Below are 16,185 nucleotides of genomic sequence, written 5' to 3'. Positions count from 1 at the left end.
AAAGAAAGATATCAAATATTTTATTGGGCATCATATTTTTCTCTCTGTGCTCTGGCCAGAGGGGACAGAGAGACCAAAGTCAGCTCCGTATTGTCAACAGTATTTCAAAATACAGTTATCTGGAGATATTAACATCTTATTTGGAACAGCAAGTGTCTTTTACAAGCAGTTGAAAGAGGAAAAAGTCAAGACAGAAATCAGCTTACAGAGTTTGATATTATGGGTGGTGGTGTTGTGGAATATGAGTCACGTTTTACATGTTAAAGTGGCCTCTCATCCATTTTAGTGTTTGCTGAACTAAAAACAACAAAAATGACTCCTGTTCAAGACTGTGAAAGAAAAGGAACTAAGACATTAACCACAGGATGAAAAAAAAAACAAAACAGCTTGCTTCTGGCACTGTTGAAGATCTACTTTGTTCGCCATTTCTGCAAACAAAGAATCCAGGAGTTTCTCAGAAGACATGATAAGAATTAATGACTGGAGGAGACTTTAATGAAAGGAGAGCACTGACTCCTAATTGTACAGCAGCAGGACCATCAACCCTGTTGATCCCTAATGAATCATGGTGGTGTTTTTTTTCCCCTAACAATACTTTGGGGTAGGACTGAAAGAACAGTCTGCCAACACTGACCAACTGCTCATCAGCCAGTTGCTGTTGCCCATTTCTGATACCACAGAGGCTCAGATAACAACAACAGCCTTGGAAATAAGTGAATACACGTTTAAGCTGCACTGAGGTTATCACATTAGTAATGACTCAATTACAAGCAGAAAAACCCTAAGGCTGAAAAAAAGGAAACCAGTTCTTCAAATGGTTACTTGAGGCAGGCTCTGTCCTCACAGACCCCCGTGAAGGAATGGACAACTTTACAGCAGAAATAAACATCTGGTCTCTATAGCTATTTTCTGCAGTTGTGACAAAAGTTAGGGTAATTTTCTTCAGCCCCCCCCCCCCCCTCCCCCCCTCCCCCTTTTTTTTTTTGTTGTTTAAATCAGCGGTCCCCAACCCCCGGGCCTCGGACCGGTACCGGGCCGTGAGAATTGAGGCTCAGGTGTGAAATGTATGGTTTTCAGGGTTTTTATCAGTTTTCAGCGTTATTTTGTTATCGTTTTTATCGTTAACTCTGTTTCCTGGGTCTTTTCACGTGTGTTATGAATAACTCTTCTATTTTTCAGTACCGATACTAGTTTTATTTTGTTGTATTTATCCGCGACACCTTAAAGGCCGGTCCGTGAAAATATTGTCGGGCATAAACCGGTCCGTGGCGCAAAAACGGTTGGGGACCGCTGGTTTAAATTACATTTGGGCATAAAGTTTGGATTATACTGTCAGCAACATGCCAGTGTTGTTCACTTTTCATTCTGGTGTGAAAGTAAAACAAATAAATCAGTGGCCCTGAGAGGTCAAAAGGCACAGCAACCTAAGAAAACACCGGAAAAGCGAAAAACACTGCAAAAGCACACAAAATACAACAGAAGAAAAAAAAAAAAACGTGCAAAAGGTAAAAAAAAAAAAAAAATCTATAGAAAACCAACCTCAAAAAACAAAAGAAACGCAACAAAAGTGTTTTTGGGGAGACGGACCAGCTGTGGAGGTGACAAACTAACAGTAAACAGCTAAAAGCAAACATGCATCTACAGTATTTTATGAATATGTGATTAAAACACATACTACCCCTCATCTTTTTCCTCAGGTCACAGATAAACCCTTTGTTTCTTTTAAGCATCTCTCAGAACAAACCTTTTACTTCCGCAGCTGTTCCATCACAATACTGTGTCCCTAAAAACATTTCGTTTTTGTTCAGTTTTGTGAGATTCTCCCCCCCCCCCCCCCCAAAAAAAAGACTTCCATTGACTTGTGTGTGATATTTTAATTTTTCTATTGGTCCTAAATGTCAAATAGACATTTTACTATTTGCTGGTGTTTCCTTAAGTATATGTGTTTGACCTCTCAGGTCAAACGTAGTTTTAATGTTAAAACTTTTAACTTTGGACTCTTCTCCTCTCAGCTTGGCTCCTGCCAGTTACAAAATACAAATACGCAGCTTTAATAATATTATTTTTTAATAAGTGCACAAATTTTAAGTCATGTTTTATAGCAGAGCTTCTGTGTCCACTTTGTGAAGAAATAAATCCCAAAAGAACCCAATATGTATGCTGACATTTAAAAATAAATTACCCTTCCTGTAAAGCTTTACATTATTGTCAGCTATCAGTCTAACCCCAAGTATAGCATTGTGTGCATGTAAATCATACATTATTTTGCTATAACAATCATCCCAAACCAATCAATCTCCATCCATGTAGCCATGTAAAATACTACATGATCCAACACCACAGATCATTTCAACATTAGCCAGTTTGCATGTGCTTTACTGAAGGTCTAGTTTGTCATTTATAACAAGGGAAATAAAGAAAACTAAGGATCCATTTACACTGATAACTGATAAATACTTTACTACAAATATAAATATACACTACATAATCAAAAAACTGGAATGTGAGTACATTTTGAAATCAGGAGTTCCAACATAATGTTCATTTGTCCACTTACAATAAGGCAAGCGTTAGTCTGACATGAGGGGATATTAGCCGCTATTTACAAGGATGCTACATGGAATTAAGCTATCGTTACTTCCACAGATTAACTTACCAAAAAATGTTTTCTTTAATTCAAAAAGCAACTATTGTGCAAGTAAGTGCAGTGCTGAGAACGTTATGAGACATCCTTAATGTACAGATGCACATCTGTGTTTAATCTGGGACAATCAGAAAGGGTGAAAGGAAACGAGAGCTTTGTGATGACATGAGTGCATGAGAGTGAGCACGAGTGAACAGTCATAAGCACTGGCAAACCATTTAAAAAGGCTTTGTGTCCTTCTCTCTTTAAGGCTTTTGAAGGAACGCAGGCAGCACTCAGCTGTACCTCGATTTAGCTGGAGAAAAATTCAGCACGTCAGCATTAAGTGCTACATTAGTTTAGAGTACCTGTCTAGTACCCAAGAGCCTTTGTGGTGGCAGGAAATCAATTTTTACACCACAATTTTAAATATTTTCCAAAGAAAGCGACGCATATCTAAGAGGTGGCATGCTCCTGTGCTTTTTGAAAAACTCATTTGCACCAGCATGACGTTAGGGAATTTAACCTACAAAGCTAATGCTAATCACATCTCAAACGGTAACGCAGCTCCTCGGAATGGTGGCGACAGGACTTTGTGGCTGTCGGCGCCCGTTCATATGAATGTTTCCAACTTTTCCATCCTTCACCTGAGACGATGAGACGGAGGCTTGGTCACTGATGTCACGCAGCTGCATCAAATGCCCTGGGAGATATTTTATCAAGAGATTTCCTTCATCCTTCACGGAAGCGCCTGTTCTATTAATTTTCACATTACACATTTATTTAAGGTAAAATTGACATCAACAGAGCCCCGCCTAGTGACAACCTACTGATGTAAAACCTCCTGAGAGTGATTTAAGGCCAACTAGTGAAAGAAATCAGAGACAGAGAGAGTCATTTCAAGCATCCAGCTCCACACACGTGACACAGGGCTATATACAGATGCTATGCTGTGATATGCAGTTTGTGGGCCACACTAATAAGCAAGGGAAGTTTTCACAGGAATGGCTAGTCAGCATTTTAGTGAAACACATACAATTCAAGGCCAAGAAAAAAGAAAAAGGAAAAAAGGACCTTTGTCAAAAGAAGCAATCAGATATACTTGAATGTAAACACTGATATCAATACCATTCGTCTCTTAGGAGAACCTGTTAGAGCACATGCACACATGTACACGCACACAGCCCTCGTTGTGCTTAGGGTGGCGTTTCAGATCAGAGCATCAAATCAGTCAAACACAGTCTGATGTAAGACTGATGGTGAAATTAAAGAAAAGATTGTTATGAGAAGCAAAAAGAATGTGGAGGGCTGCACGCACGCACACACGCACGCGTTCACCGAGCAGAAGCCTGGCTGCAGCTGAAGATCTCAGGCGTGAAGGGGAGCTGTACTGTACAGAGGGGTTTCCATGACATTAGAAGAATGGGCGGAGCAAATGAAGGGCCAGTGGGGCCACTGTGTAGAGGCCTTGGCCAATCAGCGTGGGGAGAAGCCTGTTGCTAAGCTACAGCCAACCACCTGTGTCATATCCCATATCTGTGGAGACAAACAGCCAACAAGAATGTCAGGACAGATAAATGTGGATGTGAAGTAAGGAAAACATGAAACAACACAAACTCCACAACAGTGTACACAACACCCAAGACAACAGGCTAGAAGGTTTTCAAGCAAGGCAGATATTCAAAAATGTTGAGACAATATATGCAAAAAGTGAAAACATGAACTTTCTAAAGCTTTGATTGCATTAATATCATCACATATGACAAAAAAGTTGCAAATGTTTGCTAATAAGAATCTAAAACCAGAGAAATTTAAAGGATTTTCTTTTCTTCTTGAAAATTCAAACATGTTTTCAAGTGCCTTGGCTCAATGCCTCTCTTCCAATCTCAGCATCAATAGTGAGCAACATTAGTAAACAGTAGCTTAGAATTGGAATGCAATAAAAACAAATATCAAGAAACGGTAAGCTAACATTACTCAGAAGAGAGCATGTTTTATGTAAGCTATTCAGACATTCAATTTATAGAGGGACTGCTTATGTTTGGCAACAGAACACTGTCTCGAACATCTAGTAACTCAATTAATCATTTAATTTATGTAGTGTAGATATGTCCCAGCTTGCTGGCTAACCACATCTGCCTTGCAAATGTTACCGCTAGCGAAAGGTGTGTGGAAATCCTAGTAGCTTACCAAAAACCATTGGCAGCTAACACCATCCATGACAGTAAGTTGTGTATAATGTGGTACTAATTTTAGCCAAATATAAATAATTTAATGGCAAAATGCAGAGATTTATAGCTATCATTCGTTTTCTACAATGATAGCCAAAATTAGTGGGGTTACTTAAGTTACAGCTTGGTTTCTTATTCTTCATATGCCAAATCAAATCTGTTGTTAATTTAGTCATTCTCAGGTTTACAGTATATATACTGCTCTCTCAGCTGTTGAGACAATAGCAAAACAATTCACATATCATACAATACATCCATAAATACAACAATACAATATTAATTACAATCATTAATAGTTCAGTATATTATGTGTTGCTCTTGCTAATTAGCCACCCCCACCATTAGCTAATAACTCCCAGTTCTACCATACACATATGGCCATGTCCAGTTTTATAAAATCAAGATGTCCAAAATACCAAACTCAGAGGTAGTCTGTGAAACAATGGGTGACGTCATGGTGGCCATCTCCATCTTTTACACACAGATTATGATCTAAGGTTTTTCAGATTTAACGGAGATCTGTTTTGGAAGGAGGATGAACATGACATAGCTCTGCACAATGTCACATGTAGTGCTGGTTTTAGCGGATGTGTGAAATCAGGAGTCCAATTAAAAGCAGTTTTTTAATGATATTTTTAAGGCTCTAATTCAGATTAAAAAGGTTTTGCATGCTGCTTTTTATAATGCTGAAAGGTTTTATAGGACTGCCTGTAAATATGAATGTTTTCATATACAAAAAAAATAGGTAAAGCTAGATTGTGGGCTTGATTTGCTTTGGGTTGCATTTTGCTTCAGAGGCTCTGTGCTTAACACAGCCTGCTCACATGCATGAATTATCTGGTATCAAAGAACTGTTGTTGACCTTAACAATGCGGTCACTTCCACAAGTGACCATCAGGCCTCTCGATGGATCCATGTCCATGTGAGCGATGTTGTGTTTCCCCTCGTGGAACGTGGCCAGCGGTGTCCGACTACACACACAATGACAGCATTTCATTACTTTCCCTCACTAATCTGGTAAAGGGGTTATATAATGTGAATACTACACAAAATTAAACTCACTCTTCTTCTTTGATGGTTTCAAAGCAGGCATCACACACCCGCACCGGGAACTCAAAGCCCATGATTGGAAACGTAGAGCGTTTGGAGCTACATTTTCCACACACGGCCTTGCCGCACTTCCTGCAGTGGTGCTGCACACAGGAAACAAGCTCATATCACATTGTGACTAATGAGGACATCAAAATGCTAAGGACACAGGCATGAGCAACCTACCTGTCTAAGTCCCAGGGTCTTAGTGTCCCACATCTGTTTGATATTCCAGAAGAAAGGCTGCTCACACTTCTGACAAGAGTCGCTGTCTAACCACTGAGGCGCCTGCAGACAGACAGACTCGAAGGCTAACATTACACACGCAGAGACACTCGAGCATTCACACAAGGACTAAGATGAAAATACAAAGGAGCGACTAAACTCTTTACCACTGATAGCAACAATCTAATACTAAAACAGTGCACACAGAGAAAACTGGCTTATGATTCAAACCTCTTCTCTCTGCGTGTCCATGTTCCACACTGCGATGCCTCCATCAGCGGAGCATGACACCAACTGCCTGGTCAACTGGAGGTAACGCAGAGCCTGAACGCGCTCGCTAAAGGAGTCAAAGATACAGACAAGACAATACATATCTTAACAACTACAACAATAGTGGACAAGTGTTCACCTGGTGGACAGAAACACCGGTGGAAACGATTTTCTTTTTTACTACTCTTGTATATGACCGATGTCACTAACAAGGGATATGATCATCTCAGGGTACGACGACAACAGCCTCACTTGCTGTTCAACCTTTTGCTTGTGAGTGCCAGCAAATCAGATGAAAGTTGGCTTAGAGGGAAAAGGAAGAGAACTAAAACAGCTTGCTTCACAGAGTTTATGAACTGAAGGCTGCACCACGGCCAAGTATAAGCTGTGTATGGAAACCTATAATAAGCAGAACAGGCCGACATTGATATACAAGTAAACTGGAGGACAGGATAAGGAAAAAAAAGATACAGATCCACAACAGGGTTTAAGACCTGTAGTGTGTCATAACTCTCAGTTTATGGGTGTCTGAGAGATAAATGTCTGCAAATCCTGACAGGGAACAACGGGGTCTTTTGAGACTGGCTCTGATAGGCATCAATGTACATGGGCTTTGTGGATAATTCCTGTACCTGGGAGGTGGTAAAATATGGATGAAGACAGGAGATAAAAATGGTGACAGTGCCTGGGGAAAGCTGCAACTGACACTAGGCGAGACCTGCCTTTGACAAGAGGATGCGGTTACAGAGTGTACTGCACATAGACACTGCTTTGAAAAGGATAAAAACAGGGACGTGGAGTTTAATTCCTGAAGAATTGTTCACATATCAACATCCCATTTTGCGAACTCACTTTGAAGTTCCCACATCTTTGACAAAAAGCAGAATGACAGCAAACTGGGATCCCATGCCTGAATGTAGCGACACTATAACTTACTGATGCCCCTGCAAGAGCAGTGTTCGTCCTTTGCGGCCTCCGATGTCCCACATAATGACACTGTGGTCGGAGGCCCCTGAGAAGAGCAGCCTCTGGACTGGGTCCCACCACAGCGCTCCTACACTACCTGGATGCAAAAGAAAACAGACTCATTATACGTGTTTCCATCTTCTGCCAGGAGCTCAACGGGACACAGGATCATGGTGCGATCTGCTGGCTCCACCCAGTGCCCGCTGGGAGAAATGCAGCCAGTTCCAAGTAACATTTTACAGCACGACTCTCTTAATGACTCCAGCTATAATTTAATTATTTTGTCTAATAAGCACGCACTACCACTATAACATATTACATATTTCTGTGCTATTGAGCCAAATGAAAGCCACATAGAGCAACTTCTAACACCAGTAATATCAGCGATGACTCTGACATTACATCTGACCTTTATGTTGTCTTTTCCAATTTTAATGGAACATAATCTCCATTAAATATTTGGGGCTTGTGCACAGTTGGAGCCCACCTATTAATATGTATCACCATCTGTCCAATTACCATGTGTAACCATGAGCACCAGAGCACAGGTGCAGATCAAAGAGAGCAGTAACAAGATTCAGACTGGTTTAATGCAAGCGTTTGTATTTTTAGGTTTTCTAAAATCGTGTGATTTGCCTGTTCCACCTGGCTATACCACAGGCAACATGTTTGAGGCTAAAAATAAATAAATAAATAAAAACAGGCTCTGAAAGGATCACATATTTTACTCAGTGCCTGGTTATCAAAAACTCAAAGAAGAACACAGGGAAGTGTTTGTCTCACACAGCCAAGTGTCTCGGCAGTTCAAATTTGTTGTGCGATCCATTTTCTTGGCACAGCTACAAGGACACTGAGCCCCTTGACTGCAAATCTCATCTGAGTCACAGATCATCGTTTGCATTTGCATCTTGATACAAACTGAGTCATTCTCCCATCTAAAAAGCCTCAAGTGGCCACTGAGTGGTTCTGATGAGCATGAAAACATTGCAGCTGCCAAGCCTCAACTAAAACAAGCAGTTACAGGAATTTGTAGAGCTGCAAGTGAGAAGGCATTTTCCACCAACACCATCATCATCAACCAGCCAAAACAAAACTGCTGTTGAAATGAGAAACAAAGGTCTGGCTTTTGCAGCTTAGTGCTATACTCGACATGATGAATTTTGCCTCTTAAAGGCAAACAGCAGCAGTAGTGCTGTAAACTATGACGTGTTTACATCTTCCGTTAGCGCCACTTCTAATTTTTTAAACTTTGTTGATCATTCTTTCCGTTTACCTGCCTGCTGTGAGTGGACATGTTTCTTGTCATTGTTTCTGAGTGGACTGAAAGAAAACATCATGCAACAACAGGTCAAACACAAGATGGCACAAACAATGCAGCTCCACAAACAGCTGCTGACAGTTTAGTCTGTCATCTAGCAGTGGGATCTGATTGTCTGGTTCTGCTGGAGGTTTCTTCCTGTTAAAAGGGAGTTTTTCCTTCCCACTTTCGCCAAGTGCTTGCTCATAGGGGGTCATCTGATCGTTTGGTCTTTACCTGTGCAAAGTGAACTAACTTAGCCACCCCCTCCCCGCCTCAAGGAGCAGATCATCTTACGTTACACGGGGAGACGTCTCTGCCTCACTCTCACTATAGCAAACTGGTGTTTTAAGCATATGTAAACATGGTGAACTATTGTGTGAGACCAGTTTTCCTGAGAGGAAGAGAAATGGAACTTGTTTTTGTGCCAGCTGCAGCTGTCATAGAACAGGAAGATTACATTCCTGGTGATATGATATGAGTTCTGGAGGGGATTTTGAAGCCAGGCCTGTATGATACTGACAGCTGGTGCGGTTCCTTCTGTGCAAGCAGCTGCGTCACTTACACCTCCAGGAGCAGCTTCCCGTACTGGTGCTGGGGCGACCAACGGTCAGTGATTGATGAGAGATTCAGCTCAAGAAAAACACCAACTGTTCGCCATAAGTCACTAATTTGGAAGTTTTTTGTTTGATAACTTCCAAATTAGTGGGTATCACGAATTAAATAATGTGAATCAATAAGAGCTGATACTGACGTTTTAGTTTCTGTATAGCTTCTATGCTCAATACAATACTTATATCCTAATATATGAGCACTAACCTTACAGTACCATATAGGAAAACAACATAAGCCAACGTTTTTCCATTTTTTCTCCTGATCCAGGTCTCCTTGATGTCTAACAAGTTAATAATTATAAGATTGTGATTTACATTTTCAAAATCTCAACCACACTTCTGTTACATGAAAGCTCTGTGGTTTTTGATTGTGCTATAAGCTCTGTTACAATGAATGACTTTAAATGTTTTTTAGGACATATATAGACTAGAAAATCTAGTCAATACAGTTATCGCTTCATTTATCTATACGTTTATCCACCGAGATCTCCAGACTGCAAGATGCTCTTAAAGCTTGTGGATGCATATTAATGAGAGATAACCCAGAACTCCCCTAAAAAGTCGCAAACAAGAAGGACCTCGAGAGAATATCATCACACATGAGAAATTGGTAGGAAAAAAAATAGCTCTAACAAGAAAGAGGGCAGGAATTATGTATTTAATTGCTGCATAAATGTTGGTATTTGGTGCCTGTTTATCAAGGAAGCGACATTTGTGTGTATCATGTATGCCTTTACCTTCATGACCCTTCAGTGTAGTGATGGTGGAGTACGTCTGCCTCTCCAGCTTCAGCAGAGTGATCTGTCCTGAGTGGTCGCCTACGAAGGCGTGCTGTGTCTCTTGATCGTATCTGAGCGAGGAGTCAGGGCTTGAACTGGCTTTACATGTTACTGTACTCTAAATGCGGCACAAACACTCAGTGAATAAAGGATACTGCAGGCAGGAGGCCCAGGCAGTGAAGTAGTGTCTCCCCAGCATGCTGCCACTCTGGGTGCACATCCAGCTCACACTCTTATCATGGCCGGTACTCACCACCCACTCACTCTCCAGGGAGAAGACCATATCTGACACGCGGTTCTGGTGGGCTGCAAAGAACAAATACATAATAAGTGCTAAAGAGCAACAATGCATGTAGATGACAAAAAGAAGACTTTGCTCTCTTTATGTCCTGATCCAATCACAGGTTCTGCTTAGTGTTCCTGTAATCCACACAAACGAATCCTTTCAAACAATTTGCAGTCAACATCTCAGCCTTTGCAAACAGCAGGGGCTCAACTACTCCTGTTGTACTGTATTGTTTCAAACTGGCCAACAGCTACATTCAAATAAATCACAATACATCCCACATACTATGTGCCTATGTGTAGGTTTTTCCAAGTATATTGAAAGCAGCACTGATTAATGGCAACAGAACATAAACTAACTATAAAGTGGACAGAGGAAAGGTATTATAAGAATATATATGGCCTACTTTCACAACATTAACCTGTGTTGCAATTTCAAGGGCTTCTGTTAAGATGTTTTCTACACCTTCTCTAAAAAGGAAAAAAATCTTTCCAAATGACCTGGGTGAGATGAGTGAAATAACCATTGTGTGCTTATTTAAATCACTGAAAAAATAAATATGGTGACTACAGCAGCTTTAAATCAAATCACTTTATGTCACTAATCAGAATAATTGCCTTGCCGTTGTTTTCTTCTGTTAACTAGTAAAGTTCACATGTACAGAACTGAATAATCAAGTGTCAGTGTTACCAAATCAAAGACAAATAAAATAAAAAATAGTCTCAAACTCCTCTTCTGAGCCTGAATTATGGAATTAAATTGTGTGTGTGTTTTTTATAGACGTCACAGTGAAGCTAACCTTTGGAACTTTTGAATGTAAAATGCCATAACCTTCTCATTTATTACTGCCATTATCTTTATGGCTGATAGAAATGTAAAACATCACTGATAAAGTTCAGAAGGGAGTCATATTTGCCTAATCCAAGTGCACATGACCACATGACTAATTCTCTCCGTTACTATCCATTTTGTATTTCCTGTGTCTGTATTCCTTTTTACTGCATTTGTCTTGTCTGCATAACTAGAGGAACATTTTTATCCCCTAAATCCATCTAGCTTACTTACTTAAATCTGTAGGTGACTTGAGTGCTGGTGATGTAATGGCTATTACATCTATTATGACTAATAACGACAAATAAGAATGTCCTCACCAGGTCACGGTGAACACGCTCACATAATAAATGGAGCACAGACTTTGCTAAGTAATTAAACTGAAGTCCAGAGAGGAAAGATTTTTCTAAAATCATTCTTTTACAAAAATTTAGAAGCAGACTGAACACGTGCTGGCATAAAGGACGTTAAAAGAGGTCAATGTTCTCTCGTGTACAGCTCTAAGGAAATGAACACTGCCTGCCAGTGATGATGCTAAACTGTGCATGGCTCACAGCCCTCGTGTATGTTTAAACTGACTGTGGGTTTCTGTCGCTGCCGGTCAGGCTTGGCAGCTTGATTGTGCTACGAACGGTAGAAACCAGATGGACCATTATAGTGGTGACATGTGCTGGCTCAAGCCTGCTGAGGAGGATAAATAGCTGCTGGTACAGTCACAGGAACAAGCAACAGTGGCAGTATAACAGCAGATGAAGATCACAGTGGAACAACAGTTTAAAGGTGCCTGTGTTACAAAGCAAAATAATTTTCTGAAACGCCTTCCACTTGGATCTATTAGCACAGTTTAAATGTGCATTTGTGGAGGGCTGACCTTCTGACTTCTTATTGCGATGAAGAAATATTTTGTGGGTGATGCTATTTGATAATACACCGGTAGTTTTCAAACCACATGTCATCAGTTCTCTTTTTGACAGCTCATTTGCAGCATCTCTGCAACAGATGACTCACTCAGGCTAAGGGCTGTTGACATCCCGGACCGGCTGAAGCCATGGCACATTTGTAATACTGTCTTTTTCCTTCTCTCTTAATCAGGTGAGTCATGCACCAACCAAGAAAGTTTTCAATTTCATTTCCTCACTTATTAACCTCCCAGCTGTCAGTCAGGGCCTTTGCTGTGTCATAGTGTCCACTAACCGGAAACTGACAAGTTCTTTTTTACAAGCTTCTTGAAGTTTGAAAAGGGAAATGGATGTGTAAAAAGTACAGACAGAGTGAAGTAGCAATCATTTGACAACTTTTTATTTGGGAGGAGGGGCAACCAATCTAAATATCAACAGTACTGATGCCAATGCTGATATTGGTATCGAATCAATACTAGGATCGATATTTTAGTTTCAGTGGCTCTTCCATGTTCAGTACTTGCTCTCGTTCATCAGAAAGTAGACATGTTTGTGCAAACACTGCTCCTCTCACATAAACGCATGCTGCTCCCCCTGTGTGGCTGTTCTGTGACTGTCAAACCACACAAAGTGTGTTTTGACAAGTCATTAGCCGATACCCTGGATAAGCCTCCTTTCTGCAACTTACAATGACCAGAATTTTTAAAAATGGACTTAATGTGTTATTCATTATGACCTGAAATGAATAATTTAGGCCATAAAATCATCAGGAAAGTTTTCACACAAGTCAAGGCTGAGGGCTGTTGTCCCATAGACTTCTATACGACCGGAAGACCTTTTGACCTGTTCACCTGCCAGGTAATGCCCCTGGTTGCTATTAAAAAGAATGCAGTTTTAAGGCACTTCATCATTGCCTTCGATTTTGATATCATCTGTGGTTTAATAATCCACCATGTAGAGTTAGGCCTTTTAATTTAAGTCGAATAACTCGCTGATTAGCCTCGTACACTCAAACTGGACTCTACTTCTTCTATTAATTTTCTTATCTCATGATCTCACCTGGATACGTTTTCACGTGGTTCATCTTGTTGAAGTCTTCGGAGATGAGAAACTCCTGCAATTCGAGCAAACAAACGGAAATAACTTCAAATTAAATAACTCTTCAAACCCTCTAAAGCCAGATTCAACAAAGAAAATATGAAGCCAACGTGTCTGGGTTAGCTGCACTCACCACAATCGCCCCATTGTCCTGGCCTATGAAGATGCGTCTGCTGTCGTGGTGATACGACATGCAAGAGCATGGAGCTGGAAAGAAGTGAAGACATTCACAGTGAGCGGGAACGTCACACACAGGGGGTTTCATTATATGGCTGTAAATGCAGTCAGAGCAGGGGGGTAATGGATGAAAATAACTGTCAGCAGTTTCTGAATATATTTGTTTAATTCTGACTTCAGCTGTAGCTTTAAATTATTGAAGGATTCAAATTAGAAAAAGGTTCTTTCATAAAGACCAACTGCTATTAATTCATGCCTCTTTTGTTGTGAGGACAGGAAAGATTGCATCAAGATGAAATCGAGCAGTAGATGTCATCCCTCTAAAATTCCTCTCTGGCAACATCGCCGTCTCTCTAACTTCAAAAATGTGCAACACAGACACGTTCATGAGCAGTGCAACCCTTCTGTCATCAGGAAAAACCTCAACCTGATCTGATTACAAAGCAGCAGCGATAAAAATGCACTCGTAAGAAACGCACGAAGATATATGAGAATATGTGATCAAAAACAACATTTGTGGCACTCTTGATTCTGCAGCAGTTAAGTACGTGGCTAATGGGAGAAACAGCCATGTCAAATAAAATCAGTAACTGATGACATTTCAAAGTAGTCTCACCCAAGCGTGATACAGCGTTACTTACAGGAGACTGTATGGTAGATGCTCGGCCAATACTGACCACTGTCTCTCTTCAGCCACACACGGATGGTTCTGCAGGAATATGTCACACAGGTGAACATTTAATGTACTCTCCAGTGTTCAGTTAACTACAAGCAACGACATTCTCATTCTGTGCAGGACGTATTTTATGACATTCAACTTAACACCTTCCATGGAGGAAAGTACTCTGTACCTTAACAAGACCTGACTGTCAGAAGTAATATTAATACCAGAAGTGATGCCGACTTCATGCTTGACTGAGATCACAAATAAAACCACATTTTAGAAGAGGTGACTCAAAGCTAAACTTAGCATTAAACCACTTCTTGGATCTTCTTTTGGCCTGCTAACATCTGGAACCTGATTTTAACAAAAGCACTTCTAATGCAGATTTGGTTGTGATTCTTTCCACTGTAACACCTTATGACTCAGTCATTAAACGTGCCATTTACATAGGAAACTGGGCAGCTTTGCGGAATTCTTGTGTACTGTTGCATCTTCAGCACTTTTCATTTCAAGTGCAGTCAAAGTACGCTTCCCACAGCCTTTTTCTTCCATTAAAAAGGGAATTCAGTCAGTTTCACTTACTAGCAAGTAACGTGTCTGCGAGGAAAAGAAAAACAGACATGAAACACAGCGTCTGTGCAGCTTTCTTGAAGGAACCCGTTTTAACACCCCACAACTTCTCCTTTTCATATGTACTGTATAACATTGTTCGTATTAACTGAGTTCCCTTTACTCTGAAGGCGGATGTAGTCTCTTTTTAACACTTGTGACCAAGCATGCATTTTCTAAAATCTAACATGTCTAAGTGTGGTATTTAATGTCCACAAAAAAAAAATTAAAAAAAAATCACAGCCACTTCGATTACTACAAAAATGGGTTCCATTTCGACAAATAAATCCTCGAGCACTTGAAGGCATCATTTTGACAGTAATGTTTACTGTACTCGGTAGCACGCTAGCTAGCAAGCACAACATTGCAAGCAGTTTTAATATCTTTACACATATTAAGCCACGAGTAGTAATAATAAACGGTACATACTGAACAAAAGAAGCTTTATTTTTACATTTCGTATTAGGTCCATTACTATTATCCAGAGATTTTCCGGATTGAACTCAGATTCTGAGTGTATTTCTATCCCCACACCCTCCTACGTTCTCCTCAGCTATTATGAAGCCTAGAAAATATATATTCTCAAAGCGATACACGTTGCTTATTATCTTTATTCTGTCCTTCTTAAGCCAGTGCACCAGGTATTATGAGTCTAAAGACCAGTAAATATACCGAGCCCCCGCTAGCTAGTATTAGGCTACACTTAGCTTGCCTGGTAAACATACCTGTCCTCGCTAACCGTGATTACTCCATCTTCTTTGGGTATTAAAACGGCTGCATTGACAGCGTCCGAGTGTCCCTCGATCTTGTTCAACAGAACCGGTCTAGCTGTCTGGGGCCTCGAGTGAATCTCCGCAGCCATGGTTTTAACTAGCCAGGAGTGTTTTCCTTCAGCTGATTTTCCTCCTTACTCGCCAGTAAAGGAGGATCAGCTGACACCCGGAGCCGCTGTCGGGATCACCGTAATAACGTGAGGAATGCGACCAACGAATTCAGACTGTGAATTTTATAAATGCTGTATGAGAGACTATTTGGTTTTTCAAGATGCTGGATCACAACACAAGCAACCAAGTGCCACGAGACACTAACTAATATTGCTGAGTTAAACCAAACTATAAGTAAATCACATATAATTCCCTTTCGTCTGTTTAAACGACTTTTTCACGTAATAGGGCCACCAACAATTACAAATATGTGTTCAATGACAGGGACAGTGACAACCTACGGAAGAGGATTAAGGCCACTGGGCACGTCTATTTTTTTCTTCTTTTCTGACTTTAATCTCAGAATTCTGACTTTTTATTCAGAATTCGGGAAAAGAAGAAAAAAAAGACGTGCCCACTTTTTTCCCCCCAGTGGCCCTAATCCTCTTCCGTAGACAACCTTCTTAAAACGAGTAAAACCAATACAAATCTGTTATTAAGAAATACATGTTGACCTTGCAGAACCATCTAATTTTAGACCAGTCTCAGTCTATCCAACGGTTAGAGAAAGTGTTCTTCCAGCAGCTGCAGTCTTTTCTACACG

At 40.5% G+C, this 16,185-nt stretch overlaps 1 protein-coding gene across 1 annotated transcript; it reads right to left on the bottom strand.

The window, feature by feature from the left end:
• Nucleotides 1-4: 4 nt before the first annotated feature.
• Nucleotides 5-15,620, bottom strand: wdfy1 (WD repeat and FYVE domain containing 1). Its single transcript, XM_004562826.4, has 12 exons — nt 15,384-15,620; nt 14,027-14,094; nt 13,342-13,415; nt 13,170-13,224; nt 10,250-10,400; nt 10,053-10,165; nt 7,375-7,501; nt 6,400-6,505; nt 6,130-6,231; nt 5,917-6,047; nt 5,717-5,825; nt 5-4,159 (listed from the first exon to the last, which is right to left on the bottom strand). Exons 1-12 carry the CDS (start codon nt 15,518-15,520, stop codon nt 4,100-4,102), a joined length of 1,233 nt encoding a protein of 410 aa, XP_004562883.1. The 5' UTR covers nt 15,521-15,620; the 3' UTR covers nt 5-4,099.
• Between the last annotated feature and the right edge of the window lie 565 nt (nt 15,621-16,185).

Source organism: Maylandia zebra, linkage group LG14, assembly GCF_041146795.1.
Source record: "Maylandia zebra isolate NMK-2024a linkage group LG14, Mzebra_GT3a, whole genome shotgun sequence".
In the NCBI taxonomy this organism is placed as follows: Eukaryota; Metazoa; Chordata; class Actinopteri; order Cichliformes; family Cichlidae; genus Maylandia; species Maylandia zebra.
The sequence above is the reverse complement of the archived record's forward strand: the minus strand, read 5'-3'. Positions and strand labels throughout refer to the sequence as shown.